A 26,506-nucleotide genomic window follows, 5' to 3' on the forward strand; every position below is an offset into this window, starting at 1 on the left:
TATAAAAAAGTTTGAAATTTTTATTTGTTTATAAGCCATTTATATTTCTTCTGTGATTGTCTATTTTTGTTTGTCCTTCATTTTTCTAAAAATATTTAGTGTTTTTCTCGTTGTTTTGAAAATTGTTCCTTGTTTTCACAATAAGGACATTCATCTTCTGTCTCTGTGTTTATCCCTCCAGACTAAATTTAAAGATGTTTTGTCAATTACCTTCTCCTCGTCTCTGCCCTCCCCGACAAAACAAGATCATTGGGGTATTTTTTTTTTTAATCAGAGTCTCAATAAAACTATAAATTAATTTTTGGAGAATTAACATCTTAATATTTGAATTTTCAATCCAAGAATATGATACAAGTTTCCACTTACTGTTTTACATCTGTGTAAATTTTTTGTAGTTGCCCTCAAATAAGTAAAAATGTTTCCCTTAAGATTATTCTCAGTTATTTTATATTTTTATTGTCACTATGAAAGTTATCTCTATTATGATAATTTCAAAATGCTTATTGCTGTATGAGCTTCCTTGGTGGCTTAGATGGTAGAGTCCACTTGCAATGTAGGAGACCTGGGTTCAATCTCTGGATCAGGAAGATCCCCTGGAGAAGGGAATGGCAACCCACTCCAGTAGTCTTGCCTGGAGAATTTCGTGGACAAAGGAATCTAACCGGCTACGGTCCATGGCGTTGCAAAGAGTTGGACATGACTGACCAACTTACACACACACTTACTGCTATATATAGGAATGCCATTACTTTAAAAAGTGTCTTATGTATTTTTTTTTTTACTAAATGCTCATTTATACAGTACTTTTTAGTTTATTCTGTTTTCAAGTTAAGTGAGGATCAACTAGTGTTTTTCTTCGTTATTAATACCATTTAGGCTTATAATTATATTTCATATTTTGCCAGAAATTTTAAAACAATGTTGGGAATTTTAAAAAGAGACTTCTTGTTTTGTTCCTGATGTCAGTGCTATTCTTATAACTATCTGGATTCTTCTTTCTTTCATCTCCTTAGCTTTGGAATTGTGAACTCTTTCAACACTTATGCTTTTTTTTCTTGGTCAGATAAAAAATATTCTTGGCACCAGGCACGTAGCATCCTCTTAGATTTGACAGATACATGTGTTTTGTATATAGAGGACTTTATATACATAATTACATATTTGTGTTATGTACTCTGGGTGTTCTTTCTTAGAAGCCTGGGTAGATGGTGATGCTGTGAATAGAAACTGAGAGCACAGGAGGAGCAGTAGGTTTGGGGAGTGAAATCTACGATAGCCATAAGGATACTGAAGCTCAGTCTAGGATCTTCTCAGTGGGTTTTCTTTTTGTAGGATGAGACAGAACTCACATGTCTTAACATGTGACATGAGATTACATTGACAGCAAACTCAGTGTGAGTCAACACTAAAATGTAGCTGCCAAAAATAATTATAAGATTGAGCTGCATGAACACAAACACAGGAGATGAGAACTATCAATGCTGCCTGAAAGCCTGCTATAACGGTGGGCACTATGCTAGTTGTTCTTAGACAGATGGCTTACTTCATTTTCATGACAATTCAACCTCATGATTCTCCCAGAGAGTGAGCAGAAACTTAGTACCTAGAACGACGCAGAGCAGGGCATGTGCCACAGTTTTTATAAGTGTAGGTAAACCAATTGATATACCCAGATGTGGTTTGATGTGGTATGGTTAATAGTAAGGGAAACAATCACTATGTAGCATTATGAATAATTTTAGGAACTGAGATTTTAAAAGTTGTATTTAGAGGACTATTCCCTGCGAGGGCAAAAAATATGAATATAGGACGAGCCAGAAAGAATTAATCTACTACTGTGATATTACCCAGTTGCAAGATTTGGGTTACCGTCTGTATGCCAGTAATCTTAAACATTCCTGTCTCCTGTCTGAGCTTTCCCTGGATATGCTGTAGGCAGCTCACACTCAGGCCCAGGGGTTAAGAGTTTCCTAAAGCTCTCTATAACCATTAAATCCAATCATTAAAGAACAATTATAATTATTATTTTAACACAATTTACTTATTATTATGGACTGGCCACTGGACTAAATGTTTTGTATTTATTATGAAATGAATAGAGTTGAATTTTCCCACTTATGTTACAAGGTATATATTATCCCTATTTTGTAGATAAAACTGAGATGTTAAAGCTGAGCCAGTAAGTGGTTGGAGCTGGGTTCAAACCTCAGGTTTCTCTGGCTCTAAGCGCAAGCTCTCTCTAGGACACAGACTCCAAAATCCTAGAAAGGACAGATCAAGGTAAAACACGCCAGGTACTCAGGAGGCTCAGACCTGAGGGTGACTAAGTGACTAATGTTTTCTGAGCTGCTGCCTCATCTCTGAAAGTCCAGACACTCAGTCTTCAGAGATCAGGTTCTTGGATTAAAAGGATATTTGATTTTCTATATTTTGAAAGGCATGTACAAACCCTTCCATGGAACTGTGGTGCCAGGTGTGTGAGTGCTTAGTCATGTCCGACTCTTTGCAACCCCATAGACTGTAGCCCTGAGGCTCTTCTGTTCAGGGAGATTCTCCAGGCAAGAATACTGGAGTAGGTTGTCATGTCCTCCGCCAGAGGATCTTCCCAACCCAAGGATCAAACCCAGGTCTCCCTCATTGTAGGTGGATTCTTTACTGTCTGAGCCAACAGGGAAGCCCTAAGAAGCCCATAGGAGAAAAATATATTTCAATATAAACCTCTGCCAATGTCCTGTTGAAAACCTGAGTCCACATATTCCATAAAAGCCTGCTGTTTTTTTGATGTAGAGAAAAACCCTTATTTTAAGAAAATACAAGATTGAGGATAGCTAGTAGACACAATTGTTAAGGTGAGGGTTTCCTTTGATTGGTGACCTGGAAGCCTTCAAGCTAGAGACACCACTTTTAGAGGGTCTTGTATGGCAGAACTCTCAAGAATAAGAGCTGCTGTATCGGCAGTTCTGTGGAGTCATCACCCTGGGTGGGATGCTACTGGCCCTGGGGCTCTTTCCCCTTTCCTTCTTGGATTTTCTGGGCATTAGGCACTATGTCTTACTCATTTTGTACCCCTGAGATTAGTCATGGTTTATTTACCATCAGGGCTTCTGTCTTGACAGAAACCTTGCCACTACCTCTTGGAAGGAAATATAAAAACCACACTGTTGTCCTTAGCAACTAATTTTCCTTGCAATGAGCATCATAATGGCAGACAAATGTACTGCCAGTAGCTATAGTTGAGGTTACAAGTCAAATGGAAAATAAACAAACCCACACCGATAGATAAGTAGAGGTAAAATTGTGAGACGCTCACAGGAAAGTGATGTCAGGAACTAAATAAAGGTAGAGAAGAAGAATGGTAATATGTTCTGTAGTTGTGTATCAATTTGGACAAGTTTAATAATTCCTAACATAATTAAGAATAGAAGCAGAAAACAAGAAATGTACCCTGTGAGGCACTGAAACAAAAAAGTCTAGACAACATTTTTATTTGTCCGGGAATCAGACTAGAAGCTAAAAAAGAAATGAAAAAAACAAATCATAAAGTAGACTTGTTTGTTTGCTTATTTTCTCTCTTTGATCAGTCTTTGTTTGGAAGAATAATTCATAACTTCATAATTATATGATCTGAGGGGGATACCAGGAGGGCCCATCATGTGAAGAAGTTCTCCCCCAGGCTTATTGTTAATAGAAGAAGTTCTAGGTTTCAAGGCTTATGTTTTGTCATTGAATCATTGGCATTTGACAATTTAACTGTCATCAATCATGCCTATCTTTTCATAAGTAAGGTTATCAAATTCTTTCCAAAGGTCATGGGGGAAAGCATGTTAAAAAAAAAAAAAAAAGAGGTCAGCATGCTAGATTAATGGATGTTTTGTGAACTTGCTAGAGAAATGCCAAAATGCACTTCCTGTCTAACTGAAATGTTATGTACCATATATGATATATATGTCATAAATACATGTGTCCCAGGCATTGCCCAGTATGATCCCACATGCTACACAGACCTGCTCCCCTGGACCAATATTAGGTCAGAGAAGGTAAGGTAGGGAAGACAGTAACCCGAATGGAGGGTGATAGAGGGTTCTCTTGGGTCTGCTCCCGTTTCACCTCCATCCACCCATCATTTATCGACCAATTCTGCCCCAAGGCTGGGGAAATAACCAGGGCCTAATCTGGGTATTTTATGGGCTCTTGACATCTGGTCAATAATTCTGCTCTTTTCTTATTTGGTTTTCTGATAAGCAATTGCCTTACATCCTAGACCATGACTTCCCTGTAGCTCAAATGCTAAAGAATCTGCCTGCAGTGCGGGAGACCAGGATTGGATCCCTGGGTCAGGAAGATCCTCTGGAGAAGGGAATGGCAATCCACTCCAGTAAACTTGCCTGGAGAATCCCATGGACAGAGAAGCCTGGCAGCTACAGTCCTTGGGGTCGCAAAGAGTTGGACATGACTGAGCGATTAACTCACACACTAAACCCTCTGCCCTAAGAGACAGAGGTCAGCCACACATCCGTTACTTTTCTAGGAATCCAGCTGTGCCCTGTGGTCAGGTTGCCATGCTGTTCTTGACCCTCTCTGATGCTGCCTGCCTAGAGCTGGATCTCAGTATATTTCTGCATCTTTTACCCTCACCCATTCCAGACCATTCTGCCCTGATGCCTGCCCTGCCTCCCCGATCTGAATGACTCCTGGGGCTTCCCCAAGCCCTTCCCAGATACAGCACATCTTAACAATTCAAGTTCACTCAGGTTAGAAATCAATGTCCTTCAAATTCTAATTAAGTCTCTGACAACTTAGGGAAACACCCTCCTGCTGAAAAAGTACCTTGTCTGTTTTTATTTCCAAACTTCCCAGTGAGTTTCTTAAAGAATATTTTCCTATGACATTCTGAATATATTTTCAGTGTGAAGAAATTAATAACTTAGGTCTTAGAATTTACTTTGGAACCTTGGAGATGACTTTTAATTTATGAGCTAGTCCACAAAGCCTCTTTTTATTATCTTGGTTTTTGGGAAAATTTCTAATGCTTAAAACTTATACATGGAACCACCAATTTTTCCTTTTCCTTTCTTCCACTCACAAATCAAACCCCTTCTCTTTTCTTTGTTGGATCCTAGTTTTAAAGACCTGCAACCAACTGAATAGTGATCAAGCAGGAAGAAACATTGGAGAACTTGTCAATTTATCTTATGAAGCTTTGGCGTTGCCATAAACACCAGGACTTTAAATCCCTATCTATAGTGCTGCCAGAAGTAACACTTAGTATAACAGTTCCTGATTTTCTTGTTTTACTCTTAGAACCACAAAAAAGGAATCAATGCAGAGAATGGTTAGATTGCTGTGAATAGGTTCATCAGTAGCATTTTTCTTGAGTCCATATATATGCATTAATATATGATATTTGTTTTTCTCTTTCTGACTTACTTCACTCTGTATAACAGGCTCTAGGTTCAGCTACCTCACTAGAACTAACTCAGATTCATTCCTTTTTATGACTGAGTAATATTCCATTGTAAATACTTACCACAACTTCTTAATCTGTTTATGTGTCAATTGTCATCTAGGTTGCTTCCATGCCCTGGCTATTGTAAATAGTGATGCCTTGAACATGGAGCACATGTGCTTTTTAGAATTATGGTTTTCTCAGGGTACATGCCCAGGAATGGAACTATTGGATCATATGGTAGTTTAGTCTTAGTTTTTTAAGGAATCTATCTCCATACTGTTCTCCATAGTGGCTGTACAATTTATATTCCCACCAATAGTGCAAGAGGGTTCCCTTTTCTCCACACCCTCTCCAAAATTTATTGTTTGTAGATTTTTTGACAGGGGCCATTTTGACCAGTGTGAGGTGGTACCTCATTGTAATTTTGATTTGCTTTTCTCTAATAATGAACTCTGTATATTTTATAAAACGTGTTTGAATTCATGCCTTGATGGGAGCCTTAAATTGGTGACGAACTGATTTTTCAGAAAAGAAAATTGAATTTTCCTTAACTAAACCAGCAGAATTTTACTCCCTAGTCTTTTGACTCTCCCAAACCATCGCTCCCATGAACCCCACACCACTTTCAGACCAAATATCATGAGGATGGGATGGCTCTGTAAACATGAGTTCTGGCCAAAGTTTCGAAGCTTTGGATTTGACTCAGGAGAAATGGAGATACACTTTCTTTATCAACATGATGGAAAGTTAGTGGAACATGATATCCCTGGGACTTCGTCACCTCTCTGCTGCGTACTAGTTATAGTTATCTTGATCAAGTTACTGCTCTGGGCCTCAGTTTCCCCTTTGTAAAAGGAGTATGGTAAAAAGTTGTGAAGATTCAGAGATTCTGCATGCAGTGTGCCTAGCATTGTATCTGGGATGTCAGATGTGCCCGTAAATGTTGGTTATTGTTTTAATGTGCTCAGACTGCCATACTAATATACTGTAGACTTGGTAACTTAGACAACAGAAATATGTTTTCTTGTGGTTCTGGAAGATAGAGAACCCAGATGAAGTCTGGCAGGGTCAGCTTCTGATGAGAATGCTCTTCTTGGCTCATAGATGGCTGCTTTCTCAGTGCATCCTCAGATGGCCTTTCTTCAGGGCACAAAGAGAGAGAGCGCATGTGACTGAGTGAGTGTGGGCCCTCTCGTGTCTCTTCTTATAGGGACACTAATCCTATCAAATTAGGGCCACATCACAACAGACTCATTTCTTTCCTTATTCCAAATACTCCAGTATTCTAACCTGGAGAATCCCATGGACAGAGGAGCCTGTAGGGCTACAGTCCATAGGATTGCAAAGAGTCAGACATGACTGAAGTGACTTCACATGCATGCATGTGGGGTTATAAGGTTTCCATATATGAATTTTGAGGAATATACAAATATCGAGCCCATAACAGCTAATATTATCAGTATTCTTTTCTTTATCAGTATTACTGAAATGGGGCTTCCCTGGTGGCTCAGTGGTAAAGAACCCACTTGCCAGTGCAGAAGATATGAGTTCAATCCCTGAATCAGGAAGACTGCAACCCACTCCAGAATTCATGCCTGGGAAATCCCATGGACAGAAGGAACCTGGCAGACTCCAGTCCATGGGGTTATGAAAGAGTTAGACACAACTGAGTGGCTAAAAACAACAACAAACATTACTAAAGTGAGTGCGGTGGTAGTTGTACAGAAAGAGCAAGGTGTGAGAGATTAGAATCAGGGCAAAAGGCCATTGCAGAGAAGCAGGTAGGAAGGGAGAGGAGGGAGGAGTTCTAGAGGTAAGGGGCTCTTTAATTCCATTGACATGTATTGAGTACCCACTGGGTGCCAGCCATTGCTCTGGGGCCTAGCGACCCAAGATGTACAAGCATGGAGTCAGACGAGCTAGAACTGACTTAAACACTATGATGAAAATCTGTGCAAGTCATGGTGGGAACCCAGGAGATGTCTTCATAAAGGAGCAGCCACATGAGTGACAGGAATTGTTTGGAGGAATAGCCCCTATGAAATGGAAGGAAACAGTCAGTAGGGGTCACTGTTTCTAGCTTTGAGTAATCAAAACCATGAAGAAACAAATTGGCGGACTAGTGGGACTTGGGAGTAGATTTGGGAAGGGAAGGGAAGGGGGCTCTTTCAATAGCAAAAAGGAGTCACAAAGTTCCTCCTCAGCGGGAAATATCCCTGGTTGCGGCATCAAACTCTGAAGACCGAAAAAGAAAATAAGAATTGTGTTATTTCCTGCAATGAAATAATGCTCTAAGCCATATCGTCACAGCAGTGAGAAGATGACTAACCCTTCTCAAGGCCTTACTGGAACACGTTCTGTTCCTACGTTAGCTCAAGAAAATGATTGAATTTGTATGATAACATCACAAAGCCTGGGGCATTCCCCGCCCTTTCAGAGAAGTTGGGGAGGAGGGGGAAGGAGCAGGGTGGGGAGGAGCCAAGGCTCCGGGAGGTGGGAACTCAGACTCAGCCCAACACCTGTGCCTAGAAAGGACCGGTTATATAAGGAGCTATCTCTGGCAGCTGGGTTCTATCTGCATTGGGATTAGAGCCTGTCCAGTTGCTTTAAGAAACAAGATCTCCTGTGCAGGTAAATTTCTGTGGCTTCAAGGGTGGGTCCACTTTAGCCTAGAGCCCCTCAGGTCCTCTGTGAGGTCTGGATTCAGAAAAGGAGAGGTAGTGGCTTTTCCTGATATGAACTTTGCAGGTCAGAGTGTCTATATAGGCAGAGCCCTGGCATCTGGAGATCTGAATTGTGTTCTCAGCTTTGCGTCTGCTCACCCGTGTAACCAAGAACAGTAGACTTAAGCCCTTTGGGCTCCGTCTCCTCATTCAGATCAGGGGGTCTTTGGACCTGGGTGATTCCTGGGATCCCTGCAGCTGATTTCCATCCATGGTGATTTGGTAGAGTTAGCAGTGCTGCGAATTGCTGTCATTTCCCAGGGCTGAGGCCCTTCCAGGGATCTTCTGAGCCTGCTCGATTTGAGGAGGGGGCTGGAAGGGGCTTGGGGCCTTGTGGGGTCCGATGTTCTGGGAGGCAGGCTGCTCTCTGAGTGCTAATAGGAAGCGAGGTTGGCTTGATATCCTCTGTGAAATCAGATGTGAAGAAACACTGATGATGCTCACCTTCTGCGAGAGTGAAATGGTCCCTCACGTGATAGGTGTCAGTGTGGTGCTAAAGGGTGGCCTTGGCTTAGACGAGAAATCTAGAAATCACAATGCTGATGCATTTTGCTGGCTTCTAGGCATTGGAGGCTGGTGGTGGCTGTGGAGGGAGGTGGTTAGCTCTCAGCTCAGCGTGTAAGTCTGTCCCGTGAAGGCAGAGGGAGATACTGCGAGACACAGACTGAATACTGGTTAAACATTTTTGTTCCAGACATGCCAGATCCAATCTATAGGAGCTCAGGCCTAGAACTGTGATTCTAACTTTGAGCTAGTGAAGTGGACCTAAGTGTCTCAGTCTGGGGTGATCTCCTGGACCTGGCAGGGTGGGAGGGTATCTCTAACTTTGGAGAGAGAGGATTCTTGGGTGGGCTGGGTACTGACCATTACTCAGAGTGAGCATCACCGGGAAGAGAAGACAGCCCTCTCTCTGGGCCTGTGATGTAGTTGAGAGAGGAAATTCTGATTCATCCTGCACCCATTGAGGGCCCATGGAGAGGAGTCTAATATAAAGACTTGGTTAACAAGTTGAATCTATTGCTTTTTAATTTCCACTGTAAATCTCTCTACTGACCATCGCAACAATCAGTAGGAAGGAATAGAATTGATATAACTATTAGCTGCACAACTGTTTTGGGGACAAATCTCTCCACCTCGAGGGTAACCCCTAAGTTGATTTCCAATACATAGACTGGTTTTGCCTTTTTTGGGAAGTTATGTAAATGGAATCATAGAGTTTCCGTGTCTGGATGTTTTCGCTCTGTACTGAGTTTGTAACTTTCATCTGTAGGGTTGGGTGTAGTTCATGGCTGTTCACTCTCATGCTCTGTACCATTCTATTGTGTGAATGTTCCGCAGTATTATTTATCCAGGTTCATGGCCTTGTGGGGAGTTCTCAGTTCAGGACTATTTTGAATAATGCTGTTATGAATTTCCTTGTACATGTTTCGTGGTATACAAGTCCAAGTGTTTCTATTAGGTAATACCCAGGGATTGCTGTGTCAGAGGATGTATACATGTTTACTTTTAGTACTGACTGCCAGATAGTTTTCCCAAAAAGATTTTTTTCCCAAAGGATTGTTATTTTAAAATTATTTTTATTTGTTTATTTTTGGCTATACCATGCAGCATGTGGGATCTTAGTTCCCTAACCAGGGATTAAACCCGTGTCCCCTGCAATGGCAGTGCAGATTTTTAGCCACTGGACAGCCAGGGGAGTCCCCCCCAAAGATGTTTTTGATTGGCTTCCTTTTTCCAAAGTGTTGCCTGGGTGTCTAACTGCATAGCTCGGTTTTCTGGAGTAGTGCTCATCATAGCCTGAGATGGGAGGCCATCCATTTCTCGAGTCCAGGACCAAGGTTTTTTGGGGCAGGAAGTGCTGTTACCCAGCATCATCTCCCCTCCCAGGTCATAACAGATTCAGGGTTGTTCTTTCATGGCTGCTCCTTTTACAACAGTCTTCTTCTCATACAGTCACACGAGCTCAGAGGTCCTGAGAATACCTTTCCTGAGGTGTAAAAAAATCTGTGCATCTGTCAGTTAACTCAGCTGTGAGGAGAAGCAAAAATGTGCCAGAGGGCCAGAGAAGGCTTTTGTGGATGAGGGGAAATGAGCTGAGCTTTGAAGAATGGATGCAATTTGAACCAAAGAGGGCAAGACACATCTTGTGTTTGTGTGCGACTGAAAGGTGTGTTGGGATAGAGCAGAGGGTGTGTGCTGTGGGTTGTTTACCCAGAAAGAGGTCCAAACCCCGAGAGCCTGACCATGTGGGTTTGAGGCCACCCTCTGTATGGAGGAGGGGAAGGAAATCTATTTTTATTTAATCAAATAATGCAGTTCAAAGCCTGTGAGTCTCTTCAGATGCAAATACTTCTGAAAATAAAAAGGAACTCATTTACATCTGTTTTAAAACTCCTTCCTATTGAGATGTGTTTTGAAATGTCCAGAGGGAGAAAGATCAAAAAGGTTGGTTCTTCAAAAGTGTGGGAGATGGTGGAGAAATCAGAGTAGGGAATGGCTCTAAGACCAGGCTGCTGCTGTTTCCTGGGGTGGGAACTCTAAGAGCAGAAGCAGGCGAGAGGGCAAGAGTGTGACCCCACTGAGGTTCCAGTCTAAGAGCCTGTAAGGAAGTGAAAAAAAGATTTGTGAAAAAGATGCCCCAGGGCTCACCCTAGTGAGTCTGGGCAGCTAGAGCCGTTGGAACTGCTGCTCAGGACACCAAGTTTCTTCTAGCCTGATGTTCAGTTCAGCTGCAAAGAGTTACTAATATCAGGGTCTGCCTTCTGCAGGGGCCAAGTGAAGGTTCTTAAGCCCATGGAAAGTTACATGGCAACTTAGGGTGTACACTCCCGTTCTGGGGGTGTCTACACTTCTACAAAGATCTGTGGCAGTGTAGTGTCTCACGGAGTCAGATGGAAGATGAGGCAGCTGAGAGTGGGCAGGGAACTCCATCAGCCAAGTTCTTACATCTTCACATAGGCATGTAATCACCCCAGCATTACCAGTGAAGGCAGGGAGCTTCCGGCCTTTTCTCCCCACCAACCCCAAACCCAGAATCCTCTCCAGGTGCCTGGTTGCTATGGAGACTCCTTTGCTTTTTGAAGCTCCCCTTGATTTTACTTTGTGCCTCAGGGCATTTTGCTTTAGATCCCGCATACCACCCCCTACAGCCAACCTGGATGAGAAGAGGTGTTGTTAGGGAGGCCACTGAAACCAAGTCTCAGCCTAAACCAGTCCCAGGGATGTGATCAGAAAAACAGAAGAGCAGTCACATGGTTGATATCTCACAAAAAGTTTTTCCGTCCTTTTCTCCTTCAGCTTCATACTAGGAGGGGTGGGGAGGGCAGGTTTTATGATTCCTTACATTTTACAAATGAAACATTGATTCATTCAGTCAGTCAGCTGGTCAGCAAACACATATCAACCATTTCTTTATTCATGACTGGGCTCTGCGAATCCAGGAAACAAATCTTATTCTTGCCTTCAAAATAGTTCATAGTTGGACTGTGTTCTTTATTGTTTCCTGAAAGACAAAGTCTTGGGATTTTCTGTTAAAAATGCAATCTAAATGCAGACAGGTGTCTAAATGGTAAAAACTTTCAAGATCCTTTCCAACCATTAATTTTGTAAAATCATTTCCCCTTTCATGAACCGGTCATGATCTGTTCATAGAGATATGGGTTTTCCTATTCGTCATCAGTACCCACAAAGCCACAAAGCCACCTGAAATCTGCTCAGGAATGCCTGATGTCATCACCTGTAAAAAATGTATTAGAGACCAGACTTTAGCAGAGAGAAATGGCCATATCTTTAAGTCTTTTTGAGGCACAAATGTAACTCAAAATGTTAAGAGTCTGTTAAAAAAAAAACCAACAATGAATCAATTAGAGATAAAATTCTGTTGCATTAAGATAATTTCTCAGTGATGAATTCAATTAACCACATTTTATTCTGTGAATTCCTCCTTGGAGCTTATCCCTGTTCCTAGCGCCATGTAGCAACAATCCATCTGGGTTAGATAGTGCTTTAAAGCAGACTTCCCTGTAAAAGGCTGTGGTGGTTTAGTCACTAAGTCGTGTCCGACTCTTGTGACCCCATGGACTGTAGCCTGGCAGGCTCCTCTGTCCATGGAATTCTCCAGGCAAGAATACTGGATTGGGTTGTCATTTCCTTCTCCAGGGGATCTTCCTGACCCAGGAATCAAACCCGGGTCTCCTGCATTGCAGGTAGATTATTTACCGACTGAGCTACGAGGCAAAGGGCTAGGCCTTTTACTTGCTGGTCATATGATCTCTGTTCCAACTATTCAACTGTGCTGTTGTATGTTGCAAAAGCAGCCATGAATACATAAACGGGTAAGCATGGCTGTGTTTCAATAAAACTTTGTTTACAAAAGCCAATGGTGGGCCACATTTGACCCATGGATCACAGAATGCCATCCCCTGCTTTAGAGTTTTTTCAAGTCACTTTACATCGTTGTCTCTTTGAGTCCTGAGAGTGGGCACAGGATATGTCATCTCCATTTTACAGGTAAGCCAGACAGCTGGGAGATGGTAAAGTGTCTGCCCATGGCCACACGGTAAGAGGTAGCAAAGCCAGCCACCTCTGGGTTTTCTAATTCCAAATCTGGCACACCATGAACACTGTACAATGACTGTTACACAAAAGAAAGATAGCTTTGCCCAAGATAAATCAGCCAGGGCTGATTCTTAGTCTTGTTCTTTTGTTCCAACTGTCAAGAGAATGGAATTGATCATTTTTTCAATCCGATGCTTTTTATCATGTAGACAGAGCCATTGTGCAAGGAGCTTAGGTTTCTATTCCAGTTTTACTCAGATAACTCAGTGGGCTGTGGCGAGATGCCAGAGCTCTCCGGCTATCAGTCATCCCGTAGGAGGATTCTACAGGTCCATAGTACCTGTGAGCAGGGATGTACTTATTTCATTTCCTTTTCAGAGCCCTGACTCTACCCTTACTGGTGGGTCAACAACCACATGTATGTATGTGACCTGGTGCTGTGCCTGCACACAGTAGGTCCTCAGTAAACATCTGAATGAACATCAGGGCAGGGACCCGAGGCATGGAAGAGACCAGAGTCTCACCTGGTACTGCTGCTCCAGTTACTGTTGTAAGGCCTCTTTGGGATCATGGGCACCAGGGATCCTCCTCCCCATCATAAAGCTCTCTTTTACCCCCAACATCTACAGAGAAGGCAGGTATAGCCAATAAGGCAAGGCGAGGATTGATGTTCTGACTATTGATTTGCTGAGTTCAAATGGATCCTGACCTGAAGAATGTGACAGAGAGGTTCAACTCTCTCTGGGGAGCCAAGGAAGTGCTCAGGCCAGACAGCATGTCTTTAGGCTTTGCTGGCTAATACCTGTGCCCTGGTTAGCAAGCCTCTGTTCATTTTCATGATCTTGTTTTACTGGCCTGCTCTAACACTGCTCACTCACAATGGTCGAAGTGCATTTCCAAATATGACTGAGACCCATTTATCCCTTTGTGGAGAGCTATGGCAATCTGGGAATAAGCCAATTTCTTGAACAGCTTGCTATACATGGAAGACACACAAGAATTTCCAACAAGCCGCATGTGGGTCTAGACTCTCCTGAAGGTGACTTAGGAATACTTCTTTAAAGATATATATATATATTGCCTTTAAAGATATATATATATATATATATATTGCCTTATCCTGAAATTTAGAGCAGGGGTATCTTGTGAAGGGCATGTTGTTCTCTGAGCCCTGCAAGACACCGAGGCTTGTGTTGAGATGCAATGTTTTCAGGCCCAGAGAGGAAACTGAGTGTGAGTCAGCACTTGGTGAGGAGGTCATGACCCTGGGCTGGGTTCTGAAGCCAAGGGACCCACTACCATTTGTCATGTCACAATCAGTGAAGAATGGCTGTTCGTCCGTGAAGGACAAAAAAGTAAGAACTTGCTTTTAGGTGCCTGATGTTTACAAATGTAAATGGTGGAAGAAACTTGTTGGGAAGGAAGTGGGCTGGAGGAAGCTTTGCCTGATAGTCCATACCAGGAAGGAAAAAGCGCGGGGAAACACAAGACCAGACTAACTGCTTTTGGATCCCTCTAACCCAGGTTCAGGAGAGGATTGAGTCTTCCCCCAGGAGGTGTGCCAGAAACTGTGACAAATAAGAATTTTCAGGAATCAGAGTGTCCTAACCTCAGAGGGAGGTGAGGGTGTGAGGCTAACAGAATTGCACCAGCTTTAACCCCTCGGGGGATAAAAGACTGGTATCAGGCAGGAGAGATTTCAGTGCATGAATCACTCAGTGCAGAGCCCACAGTGGGGTCCAAGGACAAGGCCATTCTGCAAACAGGTCACTATCAACGCATGACGAGCTAAGTGTAAAACAAAGGTCAGTGTTTAGAAACTTTCATAGCAATTGACCAAAAAAACATTATTTCTGTTGAATCTGAATTTTCTTTTTAAAAGGAGGGCTTGCATTTTGTATTATTCTTTAAAACTTTCTGTTTCTATTTATTTTGATTAGATTTCTGTGACAAATTGGAAATAAAAGAATACAGGTCTTTCATGAATGATAATTTGAGAAGCACCAAGTAGAGGGCAGTAGGGATTCCTCTACAGTAGGGGGTCAGAAGGTAGTCAGGATGAGGGAAGCTCAGTGATGGTTAGACATTCAGAGAAGGCTTCCTGGAGGAGGGATCAAGTTGGATTTTGGAGGATGGGTAAGATCTTGACAAATGAAGAGGGCCCTCGGGTCGCTTCTATAGCTGTGGGGGAATGCTCAAACTTCATTTGACTGTGTGTATGTGGCTTTTAGTACAAATATATTCTGTCCCAAGGGCTATACTTCACACAAATGTGAGTTTCTGGTATCGAGGGCTGAGCACTGTAATGGGAATCAGAGTCCTGGGTCCTGAGTTCTGGGTTGGGCTTTGATTCAATTTCCTCTTGCAACTGGAAAGGTCATTTAACCCCCCACTAGACTGAGAAGTCAATGGCACCCCACTCCAGTACTCTTGCCTGGAAAATCCCATGGGTGGAGGAGCCTGGTAGGCTGCAGTCCATGGGGTCACTAAGAGTCAGACACGACTGAGCAACTTCACTGTCACTTTTCACTTTTCACTTTAATGCATTGGAGAAGGAAATGGCAACCCACTCCAGTGTTCTTGCCTGGAGAATCCCAGGGACGAGGGAGCCTGGTAGGCTGCCATCTATGGGGTTGCACAGAGTCGGACATGACTGAAGCGACTTAGCAGCAGCAGCAGCAGACTGTCAGAGCCATGAAGATGGGGACCATCTCTGGAGAATGGTGCCTGGCTCAAGACTGGCAGATGACAAGTTTCCAACAAAATTTTTGATGAGTAAATGGGTGAACAGATTTCAGTTTTAACACCTGAAAAATGAGGCAGACTAGAAAAGGCTGGTGATTTTCAAACCATACAATGAGAAACTTTGCAAATATGTACTGGGGTCGAAGCTGCAACTTCAAGTCTCCACCCTTGAGTTTCTGTGGGGTTTCTTTCATATGAAGAAAGAACCCCACAGCTAAAGTAATTTTGGGAAACACTAGACAACATGTTTTTCAAGGCACAATATTCTGGTTTTGACATTTTCTTTTTCTAAGTGGATAAGAATGCAAATAATAGAGGCCATGAAATCACTCACTTAACCAATCACAACTGCACAAAAATAGATGCAGGAGATCCAAGGATATGCTAGAATATTTAGATTGGTAGGGCCTATGGCTTGCAGAGCTTTTAATATGAAACTCATGGATTAGCTTCAAAGGAGGGACCCACTGACCCCCTAAAAAATACATGTAAAATTTAATATGCAATCGAGTACTAGTTGAGAATGCTATGGCTGAAGCATAGCATTCAACCAAATGCATGAAGCAGGCATTTGGACAGTGGCTGACATAAAGAACCTTACAGAGTCTGGATACTACCATGGCTTAAGTAAGCCAACGTTTTATCCTTCTCATGTAAGAAGACATCTACAGGAAAACCACCCAAAGCTGGTGCTTTGTTCAAAACAGTCACTGAGATCCAGACCGCTTCTAGCGTGCAGCTGTTCCCTAATGATTTCAAGACAGCTGCTGCATCTCTAGGCATCACATCCACTTTCCAGGAAAGGGAGCGGGAGGAAATAAAAAATAGTGCCCATTGAGGCTTTAAAAAATAATTGTTTATTTTTGGCTGCATTGGGTCTTAGTTGCAGCATGTGGAATCTTTCATTGTGGTGCATGGGCTCCTCATTACCCATGGGCTCCAGAGAGCCTGGGCTCAGCAGCTGTAGTGCGTGAGCTCAATTGTAGCATATGGGATCCTAGTTCCAAGACCAGGAATCAAACCCTGTATTGGAAGGCAGACTCTTAACCACTGGACCACCAGGGAAGTCCCGAGACTATCTTTTTTTATCAGTGAAGTTACAGCTTTTCCAAAAGCTCCACCTAATAGACACTCACTGCCACCTTGTGAACCAGGTGCTCTGGTGGCCATCTTATCCATCAAGAAGCCCAGGGAAATCAAGTTTTGCAGCTGGACAGCCAAACTGGAATTCTACCAATAAGAAAAAAGAGCGAAAGGCTAGGTTCAGGCAACTCTTGGCCTTTGCCACTACACATGTGTGACCTTTTTTTTCACATTGCCAAAAATATCTTCAAGGAAGTAGTTTTGAAGAGAGTATCAAGAGAGGAAAGCAAGAGACATGGTTTTTCAGGGAAGATGGAGGAGGACACGGGAGCAGGCAGAGGGCTGAGTGAGAGCGCTCTGACTCCCTGGAGGGGCAGAGAAGGGGCAGCCACTGCCACCTCCAGGTGTAGCACATGGACCCCAAGTCCATGAACAGAGCTTTCACTCCTGTTCCTCTCCTCCCCGTGTCCCCACTAAGCGGGAGTATCCCTGTGACGCTGGCACAGTCAGGGGCCCAGGACTCAGCCCTGAGACTGGGGAGACCCTCCTTTCCGACAGGACTCCCTGTGGGAGCCTGGACCTCCCGCCAGGAGCCCCCACACTTAAACAAGCAGTGCTCCAGGTCCCCCACTACCTGGGATGAGGATAAACCAGGCGCTTCAGTCCTGTTCTCATAGCCTGCACTCCCCCCACCCCCACCCCCAACTCACCTGCACCACCAGCACATTCCCTCCACCTTCCTCTTCCTCCCAGGAGGCCTGGCAAAACCTCAACAGAATGTGAGGACACTGGGCACCCTCTGTTCTCTGTTTCAGGTGCGGAGACCGTCCAGAGGGCCCTGGGGTCTGTGTGGTCCCGGCCATGGCCATGTGTTTTCCTATCTGCAGATACTGGAAGCTGGGGTGTAAGGACTCAATGGGCGACTTTTCGCAGCTCCCCAGACAGGACTACGAGGCCCTGAAGGAAAGGTGCCTGAGGGACGGCTGTCTCTTTGAGGACAAGAGCTTCCCGGCCGCCCTGAGCTCCATCGGCAGCGGGCCCCTGCTGCGGAAGCTGCCGAGCCGCCTGCAGTGGAGGCGGCCTCCGGTAAGGGGCCTCGGGACCCCACGCACGCAATGTGCGCCCAGACCGTCTTCCCAGGGCTCAGGGCTTACTCAGTGTCGTTGATCCCCATGTGAAGGGCTCCAGAGAAGTCCCCACATTCCCATTTTCCAGAGAAAATCCAGGGTGATCCTGAAAGGGGTCTAAGCACTCCCTTACCCCCTGCCCTGAAGTACACGGAACAGTCGTGTACTTCACCAGAAGTGTACCAGAAATATATCTCAATGTACTGCTTGGGTCCATCTGACTGACCAATACCATCTGTCAGAGAGGAAGTTTAATACTCCCCTCCCCAAATCTGGCTGATGAAACACCTAGGTGAAGAAGCTACTAATCACTTTACAAAAGTCTTCTCTTTGTGAAATGCATCAACAGTTCCTTTAAAAGGCAACTTCTTAATGTGTTGAAAGGCAACCAGCTCCCCCAAAATTGGTTAACAAGTTGAAGATGGCTGGTGAAAGGAACGAAGTTACTCTGGGCTCCAAATCCTCCCCTTTTCTGTCCCCTATCAGCCAACCCCATCAAAGCCTACAACCCCAGACTTACCAAGTCCCTCTGTGTGTAAATTCCCCAGTAAACCTCCTACACTAGATGATAGCAAAAACTCTCCTTCTCCTAGAGAATCTAGGGAATTGCTGAGGTAGCGAGTCTGTTATGTACCTGACTTTGTGATGTGGTGCCCAGGTCTCCCGTTTGCTGGGAGACCTTGTGGAAGGGTGCCCAGGAAAAGACAGAGGGATTTAGGGTGTGCCGTGGAGCAGAGACCATCCCCCACTCTCCCCTTGACCCCACCCCTGCCTCCATCTCAGCATGGAAGCCAAAGAGACAGGTTAGACTGGGGGTTGGGGGTGGGAAGGAAGAGTAGCAAGGAGAATAATGGGAATGAGAAGATCTCTAGGAAAAATGAGAACACCCCAGAAAACAGATGCTTCCATTTGTCACAGGTACTCCAAGAAAAGGCCTTCTAGGGACAAGTGCTACTTCTCACTATCTACCCCGGGTTCTCTAGCACTCTGACTTAACACAAGCAGCAAGAAGGAATGAGAAATACAGTGGGGAGAATCCTGAAATAGCCCTGATTTCACACATGTTCTGTATCTGTGTGCCCAGAAGTCTAGTTTGGGAACATGGGAAACTATGGTCACTGTAGCTCCAGGGGCTTCTTTGTTCTCCATCAGAAGGATATTTCTGTCTGTTCCTGCAGGAGCTGCACAGCAACCCCCTTTTCTACTCTGCCAAGGCCAAACGGCTGGATCTGTGCCAGGGATTGGTAGGTAAGTCTGCACAGCCCCGAGACACACCTGGTACCTGCCAGCCCAGCCCAGCCAAGGCAGAGTGGGGTGGGGAGGAGGGGGTTTGAGAGATCCCAAGAGAGGAAATGGCCACCCTGAGCTCCATCTTGACATGCTGTCATTTTCTGGGAGAATGATCACAACCCGTCGGTTCTCTGAGGATGCATGGGAACCCCACACCTTGCCTAATGATCCTCCTCCCTAACCAGTCTCCAGGTCTGGGTTTCATCTTGGGAAAATGGACTCACTCTACCATAGTTCCTGTAATGAGTCCTTCTTGGCACACCAGTCACTAGATGCTTTAGGAGCCGAGCAGACCTATCTTCAACCCAACTTCCTTTTTAGAGGAAGAGGAAAAACCCTTGGCCATGAGGGAAAGCACATGTGTAGTCATACCCATTTCACAGACAGAGAAATGGAGTCCAGAAGGGTTGAACTTTTCTCAGAAGTGCATAAATCAGTTACAGAAGCAGGATTTAGAAAGGTTTGGTTGGGTTTGGGTCCCAGTTCCTGATGTTGGGGCATATGGGAAACTAAAAACTAGTCTGGGAATATGGTTCAGTTCTTGGTGTCAAGTCTGATTTCCAGACAATGTTCCCTACCCCTTGCTCTGCTCACTCACCATCTTTCTCTCTGATACAGAATTCCCTTCTCTTAAATTAGCCCACAAGTCCAGAGAGGATAGGAACTGGGACCAGGCATTTCTTGCCTGCAGTTAGTCCTCTAGATGCACGTGGACACCGGTAGCTTGTGCAGGCCTGTACAGCACATCCACGGAGACACTTGCGGTCTTCGCATGTATGTCCAGCAGATTCATGTGGATTCCATGTGCTCTCTGGCTTAGGTGACTGCTGGTTCTTGGCGGCTTTGCAAGCTCTGAGTTTGCACCAGGACATTCTGAGTCGCGTTGTTCCCCTAAATCAGAGTTTCACGAAGAAGTATGCTGGCATCTTCCAGTTCTGGGTGAGTGTCCTCTGGGTGCCCCAGCCTGGGGGAGGCCATAGGAAAGAAGGTTCTGGAAGAGTCATATCTCTGCTCCCTGGGCTAACCATCCTCCATGGCCTTCTGTCCTTCCAGTTCTGGCACTTTGGAAAGTGGGTTCCGATTGTGGTAGATGACCGACTACCTGTGAATGAAGCTGGCCAGCTGGTCTTTGTCTCTTCTACCTACAAGAACTTGTTCTGGGGAGCTCTTCTGGAAAAGGCCTATGCTAAGTAAGACAACCGCACAAACCTTTCCCCTTTCCTTCCTGGCCCTTCCCTCCTCCTCTGTCTCTGTCTCTCTCTCATCAACATTGAAGGAGGGCAAGAGGAGGCAGGGGAAGTTTATCAAGTGAGATACTGAGGCCTAGCTCAGCAAATACAGAAGTGACACATCCAGGGTCTCTTATGTAAGGGTCACCCCACTGGAACAACCTTTCTGGAGTCTTACCTTTCCCTGATGGATGGACTTGTGCAGTAGGAATAGAAACTGAGTATATATTTCTTTTTTACCCCTGGGATGGGAGGAAGGGATAGCAGACACATGCCCTGGGAATAACCAAGCAGGGGGTTCTTTAGACTTGTTTGGACTGTCCTGTGTACAGTAGAAACACTCTTTCTTCTCTCACATCTGTTCCTTTCCTGGGCAGGCTCTCTGGCTCCTATGAAGACTTGCAGCGTGGACAGGTGTCTGAAGCCCTTGTGGACTTCACTGGAGGGGTGACAATGACCATCAAGCTGTCAGAAGCCCCTGACAGCCTCTGGGATGTCCTAACCCGAGCCATGTACAGCAGAACCCTGATTGGCTGCCAGACCCACTGTGGGGTGAGACTGGGCTGTGCCCTGGCAGGACAGCGTCCTCCCCACTCCCCTTCCCTTCACCCACCAGCTGCTGCTCTTGCCTCAGTGTATGCCCCGGACTCCCCCAACTCCCTCACCCAGAGTCCTGATGTTCAAACTAAATGAGCAGAGCTGAGCCCCCGGGGCAGGCAAGAACCCCGTAGAATACAGATGGTGTGCAGAGAAGGGAGCTAACATTTCTTGAGTGTCAACTACATGCAAGGCAGTTTACCGGCTCTGCTAGTTATCACTGTCTGATTTCATAACAAACAAGAACCCGGAAACTGTAGTAGAAAGTCCTCAGTTTAGCCCTGCCTCCACTAATGACCATCGTGTCGCCTCACATGACTTAGCAGCTCTGAGTTGAGTTGCCCTCTGGAAAGCAGGGTGCCAATCACTGAAGAATGGCACCCTGACTTCTTCAAAGGCTCAAATGAGACTGTGGGTGCTGAAGAGCTTTGAAAACTGTGGGGAAAGACCACATAGGTCTCTCCCAACCCTTCCCATAAACCCTTGCTCCAGCCAGCAGGTCCCTCTGACTTCCAGGTTGGCTGTATCCCACAGCCAACAGGCATTCTGACAGGAGTACTGACAGGAGTTCTCTATCTCTGCAGAAGGAGCGGGTGCTGGAGAATGGGTTGGTGGACGGCCATGCCTATACACTCACAGGCCTCAGGAAGGTGAGTGGAACCTGGCCCCTCTGTCTCTCTTCCGCCTCTCCCTTCTCTCCAGGGCTTCTTCCCAATGCCTTACCTCATCTTGGTGAATGTTACTATCTATGCCCAGTCTAGGGGTCAGTTCTCTGGTGGGCCTGCCAAAGCAGGCGGTGGGCTCCCCAGACCTCTGTGCCACTTTTCCCGGGTGAAATGGTAGGTTCAGGCTTTGCCGCCTCCAAGTATCATCCCAGCCTCTCTTGCCATGGGGCAGCCCTGGCCAATCGGCCATCTAGCCCCGATGGCTCAGCGGGTAAAAGAATCTGCCTGCAATGCAGAAGACACAGGAGCCGTGGGTTCAATCCCTGAGTTGGGAAGATCCGCTGGAGAAGGAAATGGCAACCCACTCCAGTACTCTTGTCTGGAAAATCCCATGGACTGTAGCCCATGAGGCTCCTCTGTCCATGGGACTGCAAAGAGTCGGATATGAGTGAGTGACCAAGCATACACACAGCCCTCTTGTGTCTCGTAACCATTTCTTGAGCTTTGCTTTGCCCTGGGCTGCTAAATGATAACTTTTCTATCTGGGGTTTCCCTTCAAATTCCTGCTTCTTTCCCACATGCTCCTTTTCAACAGTCTTCCAGTTTCCTTCCATTGCTCTCTACCTTTTGAGCTTTATTAAACATTGAGAGGAAGATGAACCAGACAGGGACCCTATCTACAAAGAGCTTACCATCAAGTATGGAGACAAATCATATTTGAAATCTATAGGGAAGCAAAGTAGAAGCTGAAAGAAGGAAGCAATAATGAAAGTCTTCTTGGGTTTAGAGGTAGGAGAGAATATTTATCTGGTTTGGTTGGAGGGAAATCAGAAAAGGCTTTGTAGGGTAGGTGGCCTTGAGTTGGCCCTAAAAGATGGGTAGATTTGTGTCAGGGGAGAAGGGCCTTCCTAATGGAGGGAGCAGCAGGAGCGGAGCATGGAGATAAGGAATCAGCAGGTTGAATCTTCGAGAACTTCTGCTATTCTGTAGAGGATGTGACTTCCCCAAAGTCCTCCAATTCCCTTAAACTCTGGTTCAGATTTTTTCAACTCCATTCACACCTGACTTCTATCTCCTAGATCTCCATCAATCATATTTGGTGTGTTAAGAACTTTTTCATATTTAGATAACAAAATTTATACTTTAAAATATTTATTTTTATGATTTTATATTTATTTAACAAAATTTAGCACTTAGTATGTGATACCGTCTTAACTGCTTTACTAATGTTAACTCAGTGCTCACGACAGTCCTATGAGTAGGTACATTAGTAAGAAATTGGGAGATGTAAAGCAAGAGAAATGTCTTTTTCACAGTGTTTTCTTAAGCCAGATGTCTGAAATCCAGGGGACCTTAGTGCCATCTTCCCTCTGATGGCTTGGGGAGAATCCTTCTGTACCTCCTCCCACGCAGGGTGTCTCCAGCTTTTCCTAGCTTCACACGCATAGCTCCAGTTTTTGCCTCCATCTTTACACGCCCGTCTCCTCTGTCTTTCTCTTTCTCTTCTGTAAGTACATTTGTCATTGAATTTAGGACCCGCACTAATCCAGGGTGATTTCGTCTCAAAATCCTTAACTTAATTATACCCGAAAAGACCCTTTTTACGGATTAGATCAAATTGACAGATTCTCAGTAGACATATCTTCGAATGTTCAACTCATGCAATAGACGTGATCATTAACTTCTTTTCACAGATCAGGAAACAGACCCAAAGAGGTTAAGTAACTTGCCTTAGGTCTCACAGAGAGTAAAACAGCAGAGCCATTTTCTCCTCTGCCAACTCCTAGGGCCTTTGAGGTTCATGTCAATGTCTCAGCTGCAGGCATGAAATCACCCAGATATCCGCAGCATTTGCTGCTGGCCCTCAGCCCAGCCACCTGAACTGGTTCTCATTTCGTGCAGGTGACCACCAGACATGGACCTGAGTATCTTGTCAGGCTCCGGAACCCCTGGGGGAAGATAGAGTGGAAAGGAGACTGGAGTGACAGGTGAATGTCTGAGGCTGGCTGGGAGGGGTGAGGACGGGGTAGGTGAAGGCTGCAAAGAAGTTTGTTGTTGGGACGCAAATTCCAGTGCATGCTTTTGGTCTCAGGTTGAATCAGGAAAGCTTTTAGACTGTGTGGATCAATCCCTCATGTTTATAATTATTATTATTTTAAATTGAATAATAGTTGATTTACAATGTTGTATTAGTTTCAGGTGTATAGCAAAGTGATTTACACAGACACACACACACATACATATACAATGCTTAAATATACAGACCAATCTGCTTGTAATGCAGGAGACCCAGGTTTGATCTCTGGGTGGAGAAGATCCCCTGAAGAAGGACATGGCTACCCGCTCCAGTATTCTTGCCTGGAGAATCCCATGGACAAAGGAGCCAGAAGGCTATAGTCCATAGGGTTGCAACGAGTCAGACACAACTTAACGACTAACACTTTCATTTCATTCATTATAATAATTAAAGTTAATATTTATTGAGAACTTGCCAGCATTGTGCTAAACCTTTTGAATTTTGATCATTTCATTGAGTCCTCCAAACAACACTATTATAAGGTAGGTGGTTTCATCTCCATTATGAAGAAACTGATGCTTCAGTTCAGTTCAGTCACTCAGTTGTGTCTGACTCTTTGTGACCCCGTGGACTGCAGCACGCCAGGCTTCCCTGTCCATCACCAACTCTTGGAGCTTGATCAAACTCATGTCCATCGAGTCGGTGATGCCATCCAACCATCTCATCCTCTGTCGTCCCCTTCTCCTCTTGCCTTCAGTCTTTCCCAGCATCAGGGTCTTTTCCAATGAGTCAGTTCTTCGCATCAGGTGGCCAAAGTATTGGAGCTACAGCTTCAGCATCAGTCCTTCCAGTGAATATTTAGGACTGATTTCCTTTAGGATTGACTGGTTTGATTAAGTGAATTCTTTAAGGTCTCACAGCATGACTCAAGCAAGGTCTTTGGCGTCTAGTCCAGTGCTCTTTCTAGTCAGTGTACACTTGGACTTGTCGAGTCAGCGTCAGACAGATCAGGCTTGGCCCCTGTACTCTAATTACACTTAATGATCTCTGGGCATTCTGATTAGATGCCTACTTTTTGATTGTTTCTGCCTAAAATCAACCCTGGGGCTTTACAGGCTACAGGCTGGCATAGGGCACAGGCAGAAAGGCAGACCAAGTGTTATAGTCCTTCCCCCTCTGGCAATGAAGATTCATAATACTTAACTCTGCGTATCACTTGGGGGCTTTCTTGATAGCTCAGTTGGTAAAGAATCTGCCTGTAGGAGACCCTGGTTCAATTCCTGGGTCGGGAAAATCCACTCGAGAAGGGATAGGCTACCCATTCCAGTATTCTTGGGCTTTTGTTGTGGCTCAGCTGCTTAAGAATCTGCCTGCAATGCAGGAGACCTGGATTGGATCCCTGGGTTGGGAAGATCCCCTGGAGAAGGGAAAGGCTACCCACTCCAGTATTCTTGCCTGGAGAATTCCATGGACTGTATAGTCCATGGTGTAGCAAAGAGTCAGACACAACTGAGTGACTTTCACTTTCACATATCACTTAAGAGTACAGAAACATTTTCACATGTTCATTATCACTGAATCATTTTTATGTGTGAAAAATTGAAGGCTCAGAAAAATAAGTAGAATTTTACTCCTGATAGGTTGTACTGCACTCTATTTATTATATTTTAATAAAGAGAATTGTCAGAGGGACTGGATCTATGTAGAAAAATGGCATCCAAAGATATATATAAATTTTAAAGTGTTACAGAAATATAGTGTCATAATGTTGCTAGTAGTTTGTTTAGGAAAACAAGTGCTTGTTTTGAGAAAAAATGATGAGTTAAATTAACTTTGTCAGCTGTGTGATCTTAAGCAATCTTTTTTGAGCCAGAAGTGTGATAAGGATTAAATAAAATGATGGGCTTTATTCCATAGTGTCTAATCTGCAGTTAGTCTCATCCAAAGTAGTTTTCATTTTGAATAAATATTTTTTAAATCTAGAGATACCATTTGAGAATATCTTTCACTTTGCTTTTCATTATGTCCATAGTTCCCTTTACATCTTTGGGAACATGGAGCATATTTATAATAGGTGTTTTAATGTCCTTATTGACTAGTTCAATCATATTTCTCTTATTTCTAGGTCAGTTTTTATTCCTGGTCACAGATCACATTTTCTGCTTCTTCATACACCTAGTTATTTTTTATTAGATGCTGGACATTGTAAATTTAGTTGCTTAGGGATTAAAATGATACTTTGAAGTTTTCTTTTAGGACAGATCTAGGAAAAAGTGTATTGGGGGGATAATTTGACCTCACTACTAAGGTGTAGGCTCTTTGGGTTCTTTACGGAAGACCCCATGTATTCTGTAAGGGCTTTTAACCCTGGCTGGTGGGAATTCAAATGATTTCCAACCTGGTGTCAACTCTGGGAATTGTTCTCACTATAATCCAGTCTTGTGGGGTTTCATTTCATGTATGCACAGATTCTATTTTAGCCAAAGACTCAAGGGACCCCCTATGAAGTTCTCTGGAGCTCCTTCCTTAAGTGGCACTGTCTCCAGCAAATTCTAGCTGCCTGGTCCTCCCTGAACTTCAGACTCTGTCTCCTCCACTTAGCAAGACTGCCGGGCTCTTTCAGGGTCCATGTCCCTGCATCACTCTCTGGGGAATTAGTTTCAGGCAGGAGTCTAGTCAGTGTTAGGGCTCACTTCATTTGTCTCCCTCCTCTTGAGGTCACAGTTCTGTGCTGCCTGCTGTGTCCAAAAATGGTTATTTCATGTATTTTGTCCGATTTTTAGCTGTTGATAGTGGGGAAGTGATACATGAAAGCCTTACTCTTTTATGGCCAGAAATAAAGTCCAAAATGACAGGTTGTGAAAAAAAGAAATAGCAATATAGATTCCAGTGGTAGTTCTGACATTTAATAACTTTGTGGCTTCAAGCAAGTGACCTGATCGCTTTTAACCTCAATTTCCTTACCTCTAAAAATGACAGTGGGGCTTCTCAGGTGGCGCTGGTGCTAAAGAACCTACTGGTCAG

The 26,506-nt window shown here is 44.4% G+C and overlaps 1 protein-coding gene across 3 annotated transcripts in view; it reads left to right on the forward strand.

The window, feature by feature from the left end:
• The first annotated feature begins 7,979 nt into the window (after nt 1–7,979).
• The window catches only part of CAPN14 (calpain 14), a 37,772-nt gene continuing 19,245 nt past the window's right edge, over nt 7,980–26,506 (forward strand). For 2 of the 3 annotated variants that reach the window (XM_027555738.1, XM_027555739.1), the window contains exons 1-8: nt 7,980–8,080; nt 17,373–17,643; nt 18,863–18,932; nt 19,795–19,913; nt 20,028–20,164; nt 20,581–20,755; nt 21,385–21,450; nt 23,368–23,453. In XM_027555738.1, the coding sequence (XP_027411539.1) occupies nt 17,419–17,643; nt 18,863–18,932; nt 19,795–19,913; nt 20,028–20,164; nt 20,581–20,755; nt 21,385–21,450; nt 23,368–23,453 (878 nt within the window). In that variant the 5' untranslated portion in view covers nt 7,980–8,080; nt 17,373–17,418. The remainder of the gene's footprint in view (nt 8,081–17,372; nt 17,644–18,862; nt 18,933–19,794; nt 19,914–20,027; nt 20,165–20,580; nt 20,756–21,384; nt 21,451–23,367; nt 23,454–26,506) is intronic. The other variant, XM_027555740.1, reaches the window with a different exon arrangement.

Source organism: Bos indicus x Bos taurus, chromosome 11 (assembly GCF_003369695.1).
Source record: "Bos indicus x Bos taurus breed Angus x Brahman F1 hybrid chromosome 11, Bos_hybrid_MaternalHap_v2.0, whole genome shotgun sequence".
NCBI lineage: Eukaryota > Metazoa > Chordata > Mammalia > Artiodactyla > Bovidae > Bos > Bos indicus x Bos taurus.